Genomic DNA, 14,217 nt, shown 5'->3' on the forward strand with positions numbered 1-14,217 from the left:
TATGAGCACGGTTGCAACCAAAGCTGGAGATATAATGAAAAGGAACCTGGAGCGCTACAGAAGGTCCTTCCTCCCTGCAGCTGTGAGACTACACAACCAGCACTGCTCACAGTAGACCACATACATACATAACAACCTGACAATAAATGTATATACTGTACATACTGGAAAATAATGTGCAATAGCATTCACTACAACGTGCAATTATGTAAATATCTGTCTGTTATCTTATTTGTATACCAGTATTTTTCATTATTATTATTATTGTATATATCAGTACTGTTTATAGTGTGTCATACTCTGTTATTATTATTGTATTATTATTATTTCTATTTCTATTGATGCCTCTTGTTTTGCACTATCCCCTTTGCTGCTGTACACTGCGAATTTCCCCGCTGTGGGACTAATAAAGGAATATCTTATCTTATCTTATCTTATCTTATCTTATCTTATCTTATCTTATCTTAACGTATCCTCCCGAGACACATGTGGAAGTGGGGCTTTTACAACCTCTCAACTGTCTCTTCAAATATGCCAGCAATTTAAACTTCTACAATTCATTACAACAAAATAAGTAAATCATACATTTTTCCAGATATGTTTAAAAAAATTTAGTTCTTATTCTTTATCATAAAGGTCTTAACTTCAATTTAATAAGATTTTTAAAAGGTACAGTACTACTTTTAACCCTTTGAAAACACAACTTTAATTCAATGTCCTTTGCAGTGGAGATCAGGTCTTACTAACCCCCCAAACACGTGTTCAAAGTCACACTCATGGCCACAATCAGCTACAAATGCATAAGAGAGGAGTGCAAAAGCAAAAGATTGTGTCTTATAACACCATCATGCAGTTTCCTAAGTGGATAACAACACACAGTTGGACATGGACAGGACCTAACTTCTTAACAAGTTACTTTAAAAGGACAGATTGACCAACAATCAAGACATAAGATTGAAACTCATAAATGACTCATACAAATAAACATCCGTAGCTGCTAGCATTTACACTGCTAAGAAAATATAATTTAAAGAAATGATGGAAAGGTTTGACAGACTGTATGAATTGGTGAAAAACCAGTAATATTGTTATTCATATTAAATAGATTTTTTATCTGTACTTTTTCTTAACAAGGATCTAAACTAACTGGAACCTCCATAAAATATTGTCAATTAAGGACTGAATAACTCCTGATATTGGGTTTCAAATGTTAAATATTAGTGCCATTTTTAGTTTTGATTGTGCCTCATTTTATTTACACTGAGTCATATTTATTTGTTATCTAAGATATCATGTTAATTTAGCAAATTTCAAAACCAGTGTTTAAAACGGATGACTGCTCTTGAAAAGGATGAAAATTTTTATTATATTTACATTATTAAACGGCATTTTTACAATATTACTGTTATACAGTATTTCATGGAAGGTACTGTACTTCAAAATTTGTCATTTACTTTTATATTTAATAAACTATTTTCTATAATCAAATGCTATAATAATAATAATAATAATAATAATAATAATAATAATAATAATAATAATAATAATAATAATAATAATAATAATAATAAAAGTGCCAGCTACACTCTGCTACACTTCACTCTTTGTTGTGATCACGTGACCCCGCATCAGCTGATCGTGACGTCATCACCAACATGGCGGACTGGAACAGAGGTACTAATGTTGACACGTATTCACTTCTAAATATTCAGTAAATCTTTGCCGTTTCCTTTGATTCATTTGTATAATTCAGTGTATAATCTCACCGGGAGATCAGATCACATCACTTCTGTGTGTGACATTTATTCTGTCTTAAAAATCAAATCGAACTGCAGGTAAACTTTGATCGCAGCTAGCAGGCTAATATTTTCCAGAATCGTGTAGTTACGTTTGCTTTCCTTACTTGTATATCAACCACGTGCAAACAGCTGTAAAGGATTTAACTTTGTTCAAGTGTGTATATATATATATAAAGCGATAATAACGCATTAAGTTTCTGAGAAGGATGTGGAGGACGTTCATATCAAAATCGACTATTGTCGATCATTTAAAAACAAACACGTCGCAGAGCGGAAAGCTACACAACAGTTTAACCTAAAAGCTTTATAGCGGTGCATTTCAACGTTGCAGGACTCTGTGGTTATGTCATATACTGTTTATGCATGTGTTGGTCTTAAAAGTCCAGTCCTGGATCGTGAGTCACGACCAGAGGTGTCTTCAGTATTCACATCCATTACTCAGGTAGAAGTATAGATACTAGAGTTTAAAAATACTCCTGTAGAAGTTGAAGTATCAACTCAAGTTTTTTACTCAAGTAAAAGTATAAAAGTACTGGTTTCAAAACTACTTAAAGTATAAAAGTAAAAGTAATGTAAGGGGGAAAAAAGCCATTAAGGACAAAAGCCATTGAAAATGAATGTATCTTAGTATAATGCAAATATATTAAAGATCCATATGTGTACTATTGAGCATTAACATGTGTTTAAGAGAGCAGGAGATATGATGACTAGTTGCCTATAAGTATTGTAATGGTGCAAAAAGTCAAACTTCAGAGGCATGTTATCATTTATCCTAACCTTTATTGGAATGTACATCCAAGTTTAGTTGCAGGAATCTGAGGGAACGGATGTAAGAACAAAACTGGACAAGAACATCTGAAACAACCACAACCAAATTCACTCTATCCGGATGGAGCAATTTAACTGGATAGTTTTTTTTTTAAAGGCCGGAATGAAATGGAGTAACGAGGCTGTTTTTAAAATGTAAGGAGTAAAAAGTACAGATAATTGCGTGAAAATGTAAGGAGTAAAAGTAAAAAGTCGTCTGAAAAATAATTACTCCAATGAAGTATAAATAACCAAAATTTCTACTTAAGTAAGGTAACGAAGTATTTGTACTTCGTTACTTGACACCTCTGGTCACGACCCAGAACTGGCTCCAGACCTGAATTGGGCAACAAAGTTCAGCGACCTCCACTACAGTCAGGGGTGCAGATCCGATGTCAGGATCCAACACCAACGTGATTTTAATATTTTGCCAATATGCAACTCATACCATGCCATAAATTGGTAAAGGCTCACCAAAAAATACTGCACAGGGAATCATTTATTGTGCTTACCTTTCTTGTTTATTTGTCCTAAACAGCCAACCGTCTGTGTCACTGCTTACTTAACTGTTATATTCGTAAATCATAATTTTAAGGGTTTTGGGCATGTAGTGTCTACTCATCTGAAATTCTTCTCACCATCTTCCTTTTATCCTATGGGACTACTTTATGCACGATCAATTGATATATGGATGAAATATGGAGCCCTAAACAAGTTGTTTAAACTAACTGATCATGTTTTAACACAGTTATGGTGGTAAACAGTTCTAAAAAAAAAAAAAAGGACCCATTGCTTTCATTCTGTACACCTCAAAACGCACCGTGGATGTATTATTTTTTTAGAAATATATTTTTAATAATATTCTACATATTCAACATTTAAGTCTGAAAATACATTTGTTAAATTTTGGACATGTCTTGCAAATCATGTGACACAGGCTATGTTCAGATTAAGCCCAAATATTAATTTTAGGGATACCCAATGAGAATACCATTTTCCTGTGACCGTTTACATGATAAGCCTGAATTATGGTTCTGCGTTAAATCGACGTGTAGCCTACGCGTACCCTACGCCGTATATTAAATCAATATTTCTATAGTATTCTTAGTAATATTACATTATGATGTATTTATATAATGACATTATAACATGTGTACACACATGTTATAATGTCATGATATAAATACATCATAATGTAATAATATATAAACATGTTATAAGGTAATAATATATGTATATATGTTATAATGTAAATATAAATATTACTAAGAATACTATAGAAATATTGATTTAATATAAATACCATGTCATGGCTATCTGTTTCTGGTTATTTTCATATAAAAGTACGTTTTTCAATGTTCATAATTATTCACAAGTATAACTACATCTCTACATCTCTGACGTTCATAGAACACCAAACTGTTTGAAAATCTGTTGAGAATTGAGCAAGTTAAGGTTGTTTAAGCAGTACATGCACCATTAAACACAATGTTATGAGTGAGCGAGCTCCCCTGAGGCAAGATGGCCGCCGTGTGACGACGTCGCAGCAGCGCGGACGAGTCATCTAGCCTTTATATATGTCTATGGGCTAGAGTAAAACACAGTAAAATTGTAGCTCTACAAAGGTAGAAAACAATTAGGTACCATTTTTTGGCAAAGCAGCAGAAATTGGCAGAACACCGGTGTTCTGCCATTCCATGCTCCCTGCCAGAAAATGCTACTTTGTGGTTCTGCGCATGCGCACAGTCGATTTTCAAAGTTTGATTGCGACGACAATCATTTCTTGCACGATGTAAAATTGATATGGGATGTCGAGTATTTGATTCTTCAAAATACATTACCCATGACATGAATTGCATTACACTTTTTCGAAAATTATACGATAAAGAGAGAAAAAAAAACAATTCTATCGCTTTATTTGATATTCATTCAGTCATTCGCCTTTATTTAACCAGGCAGGTCATTAAGAACATTCTTATTTACAATGACGGCCTGGCAAGAGACTTGGGGGGGAAAAGGACGTGGTTTAGGGAGTAAAACACAATACAATTGTAGCTCTACAAAGGTAGACAACCATTAGGTAGCATTTTTTGGCAAAGCAGCAGAAATTGGCAGAACACCGGCCGTTACCAACGGTAACAGAAACGCCAACGCACTGCAAGTCTAAAGGCTGATTTATGGTCTTGCGCAGCACCGACGCAGAGCCTACGGCGTAGGGTACGCGGCGACGCGCACCCTACGCCGTAGGCTCTGCGTCGATTTAACGCAGAACCATAAATCAGCCTTAACAGCCGCTTAACGGTTGAGTTCCTTCCGTTGAAAAGTGGTTAATAACAGCTAAAGTGCTCTTATAAACTGTTAAACAACAAAAATGAACTATAATTGACAACCTTAACGGTTTAAATATTTACAGTATCGAAAATATGCTTTTTTATCTGCATTTTATTAGCTTATACAGTAAATTAAAGGCTACCGTACAGCACTGTTTTCACGTACTTGAGGCGATAGTTTGACCGTTTTTAACGACTTGGCATATCAACTAAACTAATATTTTAGAGAAAAGCAAGTTTTATTTTTTATTTATCCTTTATTTATCCAGGAAAGTCCCATTTAGATACAATATCTCTTCTGCCAGGGAGTCCTGGTCAAGTTCTTAATGTGATTGTATGTTTTAGTTTTTTTTTTTTTTTTTTCAGTTTTGGGGGGGTCAATTTAACAATTTAACAATTAAAAAAAAAAAGTCTTGAAAAATACTCACAGTTGGATGGATATCAGTCCTCTGATTCGGTCAGGTGTGAGATCTGGCGCCGATTGGTCCGTTGGTACAATATCATGACAGTTTACTGGAGTTTAACTGGTACATCGATCGTTGTCATTGGCTCCCTACAACGTCAATCAAGTCAGTCGCCCCGCCCCTTTTATCAGAATCAGAATCAGAAAGGGGGTTTATTGCCAAGTTTGTTAACACACACAAGGAATTTGTTGTGGTGATTGGTGCAATACAGTAAAAATAAAAATATAAAAACAAACAAATATATGGAGATAAAATAAGAGATAGAATAAAATAAAATGTATAAACAGAAATAAACAGAAATGTACAATATGAGGATTAAAAAGTGCAGGATATGAGTCTTTACAAAAAGTGACGTAGGATGACAGATGACAGATAAAATGTATAAACAGAAATGAACAATATAAACAGAAATGTACATTATGGGTTTTTTTTTCAAGGCAAGGCAAGTTTATTTATATAGCACAATTCAACACAAGGTAATTCAAAGTGCTTTACATCGACATTAAAAGCGGCAAGACATAATTAGACAGTATTTATTTCTTTATTTTTATTTATTGGCTTTGTCTCGAACACAATAAAACCCAATCAAATTAAAAGCATCAAAATATATAAAAAAGAAAGAGAAGAAAAGAAAAGAAAGGAAAAAGACAAAATAACAAAAAATAAATAAATACAACACAAACAACCAATAAGCAATATCAGTAATTATAATCATAATTGAACCGGTCTCCTACAATATCCTAAATTCAAGAGTCCAATCTCCCAGTCACCTCTACAATAATTAGACAGTAAATAACAAATAAAATGAAATAAAATTATGAGAAAAGAAGGTAAAATAATAAAAAGCACAAGTTGCTGAAAACTAAGGGCAGTAGAGTACAGCAGGTATTTAATTTTTTGAGTTTGAGTTTTGAGTTTTTATTTCGGTCCATTTGGATACAACATAATACAACATAAAAAAAGGTCCAATATTTTAAATGGCACCGAAAAAGTATAGGCTGAAGCCAAGGCCTATTATGCATACCCTTATATGAACCTCGACTCAGGAAGTTTTATACAAAACAAAACTAATAATTTGGGTTCAAACATTGAAAAAGAATGGATATATTGGAAAAGTAACAGAGGTATCTAGACAAGAAGCAAAGATAAAAAAGAACAAAGATGAAAACAAAACAAAAAGCATACTTTAAATTGCAAGGAGTGAATTTAGGAGTACGCTTCAGTAAACAGTAATGTTTTTATCCTGATTTAAAGGATCTACAGTTGGAGCAGACCTCAGGTCTACAGGAAGTTTGTTCCACCGGTGAGGAGCAGAATAACTGAACGCTGCTGAACCTTGCTGGTTCTGGTTCTGGAACCACAACAAACCAGATCCAGATGAACCTCAGGGGTCTGGGAGCTTCATAGGAACTAACAGATCCAGCATGTATTTTGGTCCAAGACCATTCAGTGTGCAGTAAGCAGTAAGGTTTTAAACTCTATCCTTTGACTCACTGGAAGCCAGTGTAGTGATTATAATCCCTTTAAATCATCATTAACGTTAATTATGATTGCCCCTGTTTTTACAATATGTGACCATTTTTAAAAGTATCTGAAAACTTCAATGTAAAGGCAGTGTATTCTTCTAAAACAGACGTTTTAACCACTCAAATGTTCTTTTTTTATAATAATAATCATCACTTTACTCGTCAGTATACATGGAAACACACTTAGATTTGTAGTTTTAATTTAGTTGTTGTTGTTGCTGTCATTATCTAGTGACAGTCACATGACATAACTGCAAAAAAAGCACTTTAAACCACTGCACTTTTACTGTTTTAATATCCTTTTTTTTTTTACTGAGTGCTTTTTTTAACCAGCAAGCAGAACTTGCCAGATGTTTTTTATGTAATTTATTTACTATTCATCTGTCCTGTTTTTTTCTGCTTTGTGTCGTGCTGCTGTGACAAATGAATTTCCCCTCACGGATGAATAAAGTCTACCTATCTGTCCTCTGCTTTTTAACCCATCACTAGTTAGACTCGTAGTAGTAATGTTTATGTATCCAGTTTTTAAGTTAAACGCTTTTGTGGGCAGCTTTATGTTTGTCTTAGGAAACCAAAGGTTTCAGAAGATTATTTAATACCGGGCCCAAGGCTTGAATGGGTTAAAAGTCAGAACTAATCCATGCTTCTGTCCATTTTCAGGTCATGGCTCCGTTGACGACATGCTGGATGTTGAAAACAAACGGCTGGCTGACAACTTGGCCACCAAAGTCTCCAGACTGAAATCAGTGCGTAAAAAAATAACAGCAACTCTATTTATCTACTATCCATCTATCCATCCATTTTCTCTATCCTATTAATCCTTTGCAGGGTCACAGGGGGGGTTATTTATCTACTGGTCGGATCTTTCTTTTTTAAGAGAACAAAAAATTTTAACTATTTTTCAGTTAGTAGCTTAAAAATCTACGACGGAGTATTAGGGCCAAACTAAGAAAAAAAAAGAAGGAAATTACGAAAATAAAGTCATAATAATATGAGAATAAAGTCGTAATATTACGAGAAAAAAATCGTAATATTAAATATATTATAAATATAACTTCACAAGATGCTCAATATTCAACATTTTAACACACTCTTCCTGTTAGAGTTCTTATAATTAACACTTTATTCTTGTAATATTATGACTTTATTCTCATAAATTGCGACTTTATTCTCGTAATGTTACGACTTTATTCTCGTAATATTACGACTTTATTCTCGTAATATAACGACTTTATTCTCGTAATGTTACGAGTTTATTCTCATAATATGACGACTTTATTCTCATAATATTACAACTTTATTCTCATATTACTTTATTCTCATAATATTAGGACTTTATTCTCATAATATTAGGACTTTATTCTCATATAACTTTATTCTCGTAATGTTACGAGTTTATTCTCGTATTATTACGACTTTATTCTCATAAATTACGACTTTATTCTCATAATATGACAACTTTATTCTCATAATATGACGACTTTATTCTCATATTACTTTATTCTCGTAATGTTACGACTTTATCCTCGTAATATTACAACTTTATTCTATTACAACTTTATTCTCGCAACATTATGACTTTATTCTCGTAATTTCCTATTTTTTTTTTGTCCTAGTTTGGCCCTAATACTCCGTCGTACAAATCTATGTTATTGCAATAACAATTAATTAAACGTGTGACTATTTCACTCCAGTGACACAAAGAAAGATATTTTATTTGACAAAGTGGACCACATGTTACTGAATGCACCACCAAAAAATTAGTATTTTAGCACATCATCTCCTCAGTTAGGACATTCAAAGATACCAGAGAATTAATAAGGGCATTTTCAGATTAGCTCTTGCCAATGTATTACATTTGATAGATTATTTCTACTTCGACAAGTTGGAATTAAACTCCTGCATGTTCCTGTTTGCCTGTCGTGATTGGATACCCATGTCTGAGTGATAGTTGACAGGGTCCAAATTAAAACGGTGTAAATGTTTGCTTTGCTTTTCTTTTCTTGACTTTTCCCTGCTCTGTTCCCCTCTCAAAACCTGCTCTCCTCTTCTGTATTCTGAGTGTATCTGGACCCTGAACTGGTGTTTAATTTAATAATTAATTTAATTGTGTTAATAAGTTTAAATTGATGTACAGTGGGGAGAACAAGTATTTGATACACTGCCGATTTTGCAGGTTTTCCCACTTGCGAAGCATGTAGAAGTCTGTAATTTTTATCATAGGTACTCTTCAACTGTGAGTGACAGAATGTAAAATAAAATGCAATAAAATGCAAATTAATTACTTAAAAATCATACAATGTGATTTTCTGGATTTTTTTTTAGATTCTGTCACTCACAGTTGAAGAGTACCTATGATAAAAATTACAGACTTCTACATGCTTCGCAAGTGGGAAAACCTGCAAAATCGGCAGTGTATCAAATACTTGTTCTCCCCACTGTGGACAAAAAAATTTAAAAAAATTAAAAATAATGAAATGGATTAGTAAGAGATGTATTAAAGACGTAATAATCTTAAACTAATTTTCTGATCTGTCTCCGTCTGGCAGTTGGCCTACGACATCGACAGAGAAGCCGAGGATCAGAACGAGTACCTGGACGGCATGGTGAGCCCTTACCGTTCATGAGTAAACATAAATATACAAAACTGTTGTGGAAACGTCTGGTTACCAAGAACAGTGAGACGTCCAGCTCAAACTAGACGCATTTATTTTCTGATGCATGCAAAAGGAAGGTGTCGTAGTGTGAAAGAGGCTCTGCCCAAAAGATTCAACAGCCGGATTGTAAAGAAACTCAGATTACCGTATTTTCTGGACTATAAGCCGCTACTTTTTCATAGGTTTTCAACCATGCAGCTTATACAAAGGTGCAGCTATTCTGTGGATTTTTCTTCCACCGCTCGGGGCGCTTTAACCGGAATTAGAATCAAAACTAAGACAAAATAAATGCAAAGAAGAATACGCTACTTCTTCTTTAGCAGATAGAACTAGTAGAAGCAGATTTCAAACAGATAAATAGATAAATAAATACTGGTTATTTTCTCTTGGTTCTGTCTCGTTTTAATCAGCAAAGTTGCTGCCGTGTTAAAAGACACTGTTAGGAAAGATCTATTTAGGTACAAACATGTACATCAGAATTTTTAATAATTAGAGGAAACGGGGAACGTGTGAAGTTTGAGATCGCTGAACACTGTGACTCTTTTACTGGGTTCTATTTGTAGTTTCACTGTTCTACCACTAGATTTTGTGTGTACGCATGGTCGGAGTTGTGCTTACATTTACACGCGTTCCTACGCACAGGTACATGTTGATAAATTCCATACTTTGCGTGGGAATGTTCTTACGCACACTTTACGCACATATCTGTCAATCAATCAATCAATCAATCAATCAATCAATCAATCAATCAATCAATCAATCAATCAATCAATCAATCAATCAATCAATCAATCAATCAATCAATCAATCAATCAATCAATCAATCAATCAATCAATCAATCTTTATTTCTAAAGCCCTTTACAACACACAGGATGACCAAAGTGCTTTCCATTAAAATCACATTAAAACAAAACAATTTAAAAACAACATAATAAAACCATTAAAATTAAATTAAGAATATTTCACATCAATACTATGTATTAAAATCCAGTCTAAATAACCAGGTTTTCAGTCTGGATTTAAAAACCCCAAAGTCAGTGATGCTGCGCATTTCTGGGTGCAGCTTATTCCAGAGCCTGGGTCCAGCTACTGAGAAGGCCCGATCACCCCAGAGTTTAGTCCTGGTCCTGGGGACTTCCAGGAGCTGATTTGAGGACCGTAGCCCCCTAGTGGAGTTCTGAACTCGCACTTGTTCACATAAATAAACAGGGGCAAGCCCATTGAGGGCTTTAAAAACAAAGATTAACATTTTAAAATCAATTCTAAAAGAAACAGGAAGCCAGTGAAGAGCAAATAAAACCGGAGTGATGTGTTCGCGACGTCTAGTATTAATTAAAAAGCGTGCAGCGGCATTCTGAACAAGCTGAAGACGGCTAAAAGAAGACTTGGAGACACCAACATACAAAGCGTTGCAATAGTCAATTCTCGAGCTTATAAAAGCATGAATGGTTTTTTCCAAGTCTGCACGATTTAAGAATGGCTTTACTTTTGTTAAAACCCGTAACTGATAAAAACTGGTCCTGACCACGCTGTCAATTTGCTTGTCAAATTTTAAGCTGCTATCAAAAATAACTCCAAGATTCCTCACAGAAGCTTTCACTTTAAAAGATAGATCACCTGAGTGTGCTGAATCACCAAAGAAAATACATTCTGTTTTACCTTCATTTAAGTGCTAACAACAAGCTCCAGAATGTCCCCTTTAAGGATTCTGAAGAAATGAGAATTTGTTGTTGCAAATAAGATGGGAGTGGATGTTTAATTGTGAGACTGAGGAGTGCCAGGTAACAGAACGATCATCTTCTCCCTCTTCTTCTAGGACTCCAACTTCATGAGTGCGACAGGACTGCTCACCGGCAGCGTGAAGCGTTTCTCCACTATGGTCCGATCCGGCAGAGACAACCGCCGCCTCCTCTGCTACGTTTCCCTGGGGCTGGTCCTGGTCTTCTTCCTGCTCTACTACCTGGTTTCCAGGATCCAGCGCTGAGCCGAGAAACACACGAAACCCATTCTGATGTGGAAGCGAGACTGTAGTGATTACCGAGTCATATCAGATCAGGTTTCAAGAGGTTCTGTGGTCCTCGTGCAAACGAGGAGGAGACTTTTTTTACTAGGAGCTAAATGGAAGGTGGGAGCATCGGTGGTCAGCGGGGGGGCATTCGCATGAGCCTCATCACTCAAAGGACCCTTGAGTTCTGGGAAAAGGGAGAAATCAACATCGTCAGATTGAGGCGTTCCACAGGGAACGTGCTCCTGCAGGATCTGGGCAGAGACATGGAGGAGCCTGAACACAGGTGAAGGTGGTTGGTATTCATCACTGCTGAGATCTATAGGTGGAGGAACCTGTCACTTACAAATCTCCCTGCCCCAAAAAATAGGTTTCAGAACAAGTTAAATGATAATACCGGATAGACAACATGCGTGAGATCATGTCTGGTAGTTCCTCATTGCCTCTGTGATCCGGTGATGTATACCGTCCTAGCCCCTATGAATGCTGGGATACGCTCCACCCTCAGCAACCCGGAGCCCCATGGAGCAGGTGGAGAAGATCATAGACATATATACGTAGACGCCGCATTGAGTGTTCTTGCCCGCTGCTGCGATACGTCAACGCCGCTGCCATATTGAATGTTCAAGACTGCGCTTTAAACTAATACAAGTAAATGGACTTATTTTCATAAAGCGCCTTTCTACAAAGAAATGTACGTTTTACGTCTCATTTATTCATTCACACACGCACTAATATACTTGGGAAACAGTTAGGCACCAAATATAATATATTTAATTTTCTCAGATGGCAAAAATAAGAACTTTATTGATCCCACATAGGAGTAATTCATGTTACTGTATATTAGCTATAGAGAACAAGGTAGTGCCGAAAAACTATATATCCCCCCTCACAAAAATAAGAAAAATAGAGAAACATATTTTCTCATCAACAAAACATATTTAAGATTTTTCAAATAACAAAATAACATATTTGCACCATTTTTCAGAGAATAAAATAACATTTGAGCCATTTTTCAGACAATAAAATAACAAAAAATCTGAAAAATGGTTCAAATATGTTATTTTGTTACTTGAAAAATGTAAAATATGTTCATGTAAAATATGCTTTGTTGATTGGGAAATATGTTTCTCTATTTTTCTTTTTTTTGTGAGGGGGAATTTATTATATTTGGTGCCTAACTGTTTCCCAACTATATTAGTGCGTGTGTGAATGAATAAATGAGACGTAAAACGTAAATGTCTTTGTAGAAAGGCGCTTTATGAAAATAAGTCCATTTACTTGTATTGGTTTACAGCGCAGTCTTGAACATCCAATATGGCGGCGTCGTTGACGTACGGCTCAGCGCTCTATGGGGCATCTACGTATATATGTCTATGTAGAAGATGGATAGATGAAAGCTCCAGGACCGATCCATCCCAGCTACAAATGACATGATCATTTATTTTAGTTTGTGAACATACAAAGGTAACACGTTGACTCATCCTACTCTCTCAGACAATACAAAGAGGAAATATGGATTAAAAAGTCCAAACTTGACTGAGTTAAACTTCTGTTTCAAGAGAGATTTATATTCAGTTTATTATTGAAGTGGGTTTTGGTTTCAGTCTGGGGACAGGAAGTGACCCGTACTGGCTGATGTTTGGCTCTAAATGTTTTTTTTATACGTGCTCCCGCCCCCCATAACATCCTAAGGTTTTTTTCCATACTCCAATGCTATACAATACAAACAATCTTTGGTTGTGGCTTTATTATTATTAGTCATGTATATATTTAATTAAACAGATATCTGGAAGTTAAAGAGAGATTAGACCTTCAGCTACAAGTTATGTGACTGTTATCTGGACCAACAATAAATGTTTTTAACGGCTCTTTTTTCCAGCATTCTTTTACATTCTGGGAATTGTTTAAGGTACATGGTTCGGTTGTGTTTTACATATTTTTAAATCGAGAAGGCACATAACCATATGACTTTAAAAATGATTTATTTTGATAATCAAATGAGATTGTATTAAATTCAATAAAATCATTGAGAAACATATCGACATAAGGAGGTTTTTATTTATTTTGACATCTTTGGGTCATCAAAAATTCACAATATGATGGGAAGAGTAACAGGAGAATGTTATTGGGATAGAAACCGAAAAACTATTGTAGATTAAAACAGCTATTTTTTTATATTATTTTGGGCGGTGGTATCGTAGTGGTTGCAGTGGCTCTGGTTAAATAGTTAATAATAGTTAAATAGCTCTGCACAGCTACTCTATGCACCTGCAATTTTTTTTTGCACATGTCATTTTTCACATTCTATAATAATGAAATTACAGGTTCTTCATCGCAGGTGCTGGTCCTTGTAAAGTGCAACACAGGTAAAGAAAAAGAAAATAGACACATTTGACTTCTTTGTACTTTACTTATTTTAATTTCTATTTAAAGCTTTTTCAATTATTTTATGATATGTTTGCACATGAGAGCAGTTTCCTGGTCTGTGAACCTTTTTTTTTTTTTTTCTAGCAAAATTGAGTTTTCAGTAATGGCATGGTACAATGTAGAAAGCACGTAGGTAGGCAACAGAAAGAACACAAAGTAAGATAGAGAATTAAAGGAAATGTGGAAATTAAACAATGA

At 35.0% G+C, this 14,217-nt stretch overlaps 1 protein-coding gene across 1 annotated transcript; it reads left to right on the forward strand.

The window, feature by feature from the left end:
• The first annotated feature begins 1,634 nt into the window (after window positions 1–1,634).
• Window positions 1,635–13,628, forward strand: bet1l (Bet1 golgi vesicular membrane trafficking protein-like). Its single transcript, XM_061720828.1, has 4 exons — window positions 1,635–1,674; window positions 7,587–7,672; window positions 9,476–9,532; window positions 11,401–13,628. The coding sequence occupies exons 1-4, from the start codon at window positions 1,656–1,658 to the stop codon at window positions 11,566–11,568; spliced, it is 330 nt and encodes a 109-aa protein (XP_061576812.1). The 5' UTR covers window positions 1,635–1,655; the 3' UTR covers window positions 11,569–13,628.
• Window positions 13,629–14,217: the final 589 nt, after the last annotated feature.

Source organism: Cololabis saira, chromosome 5 (assembly GCF_033807715.1).
Source record: "Cololabis saira isolate AMF1-May2022 chromosome 5, fColSai1.1, whole genome shotgun sequence".
Taxonomy (NCBI): Eukaryota; Metazoa; Chordata; class Actinopteri; order Beloniformes; family Belonidae; genus Cololabis; species Cololabis saira.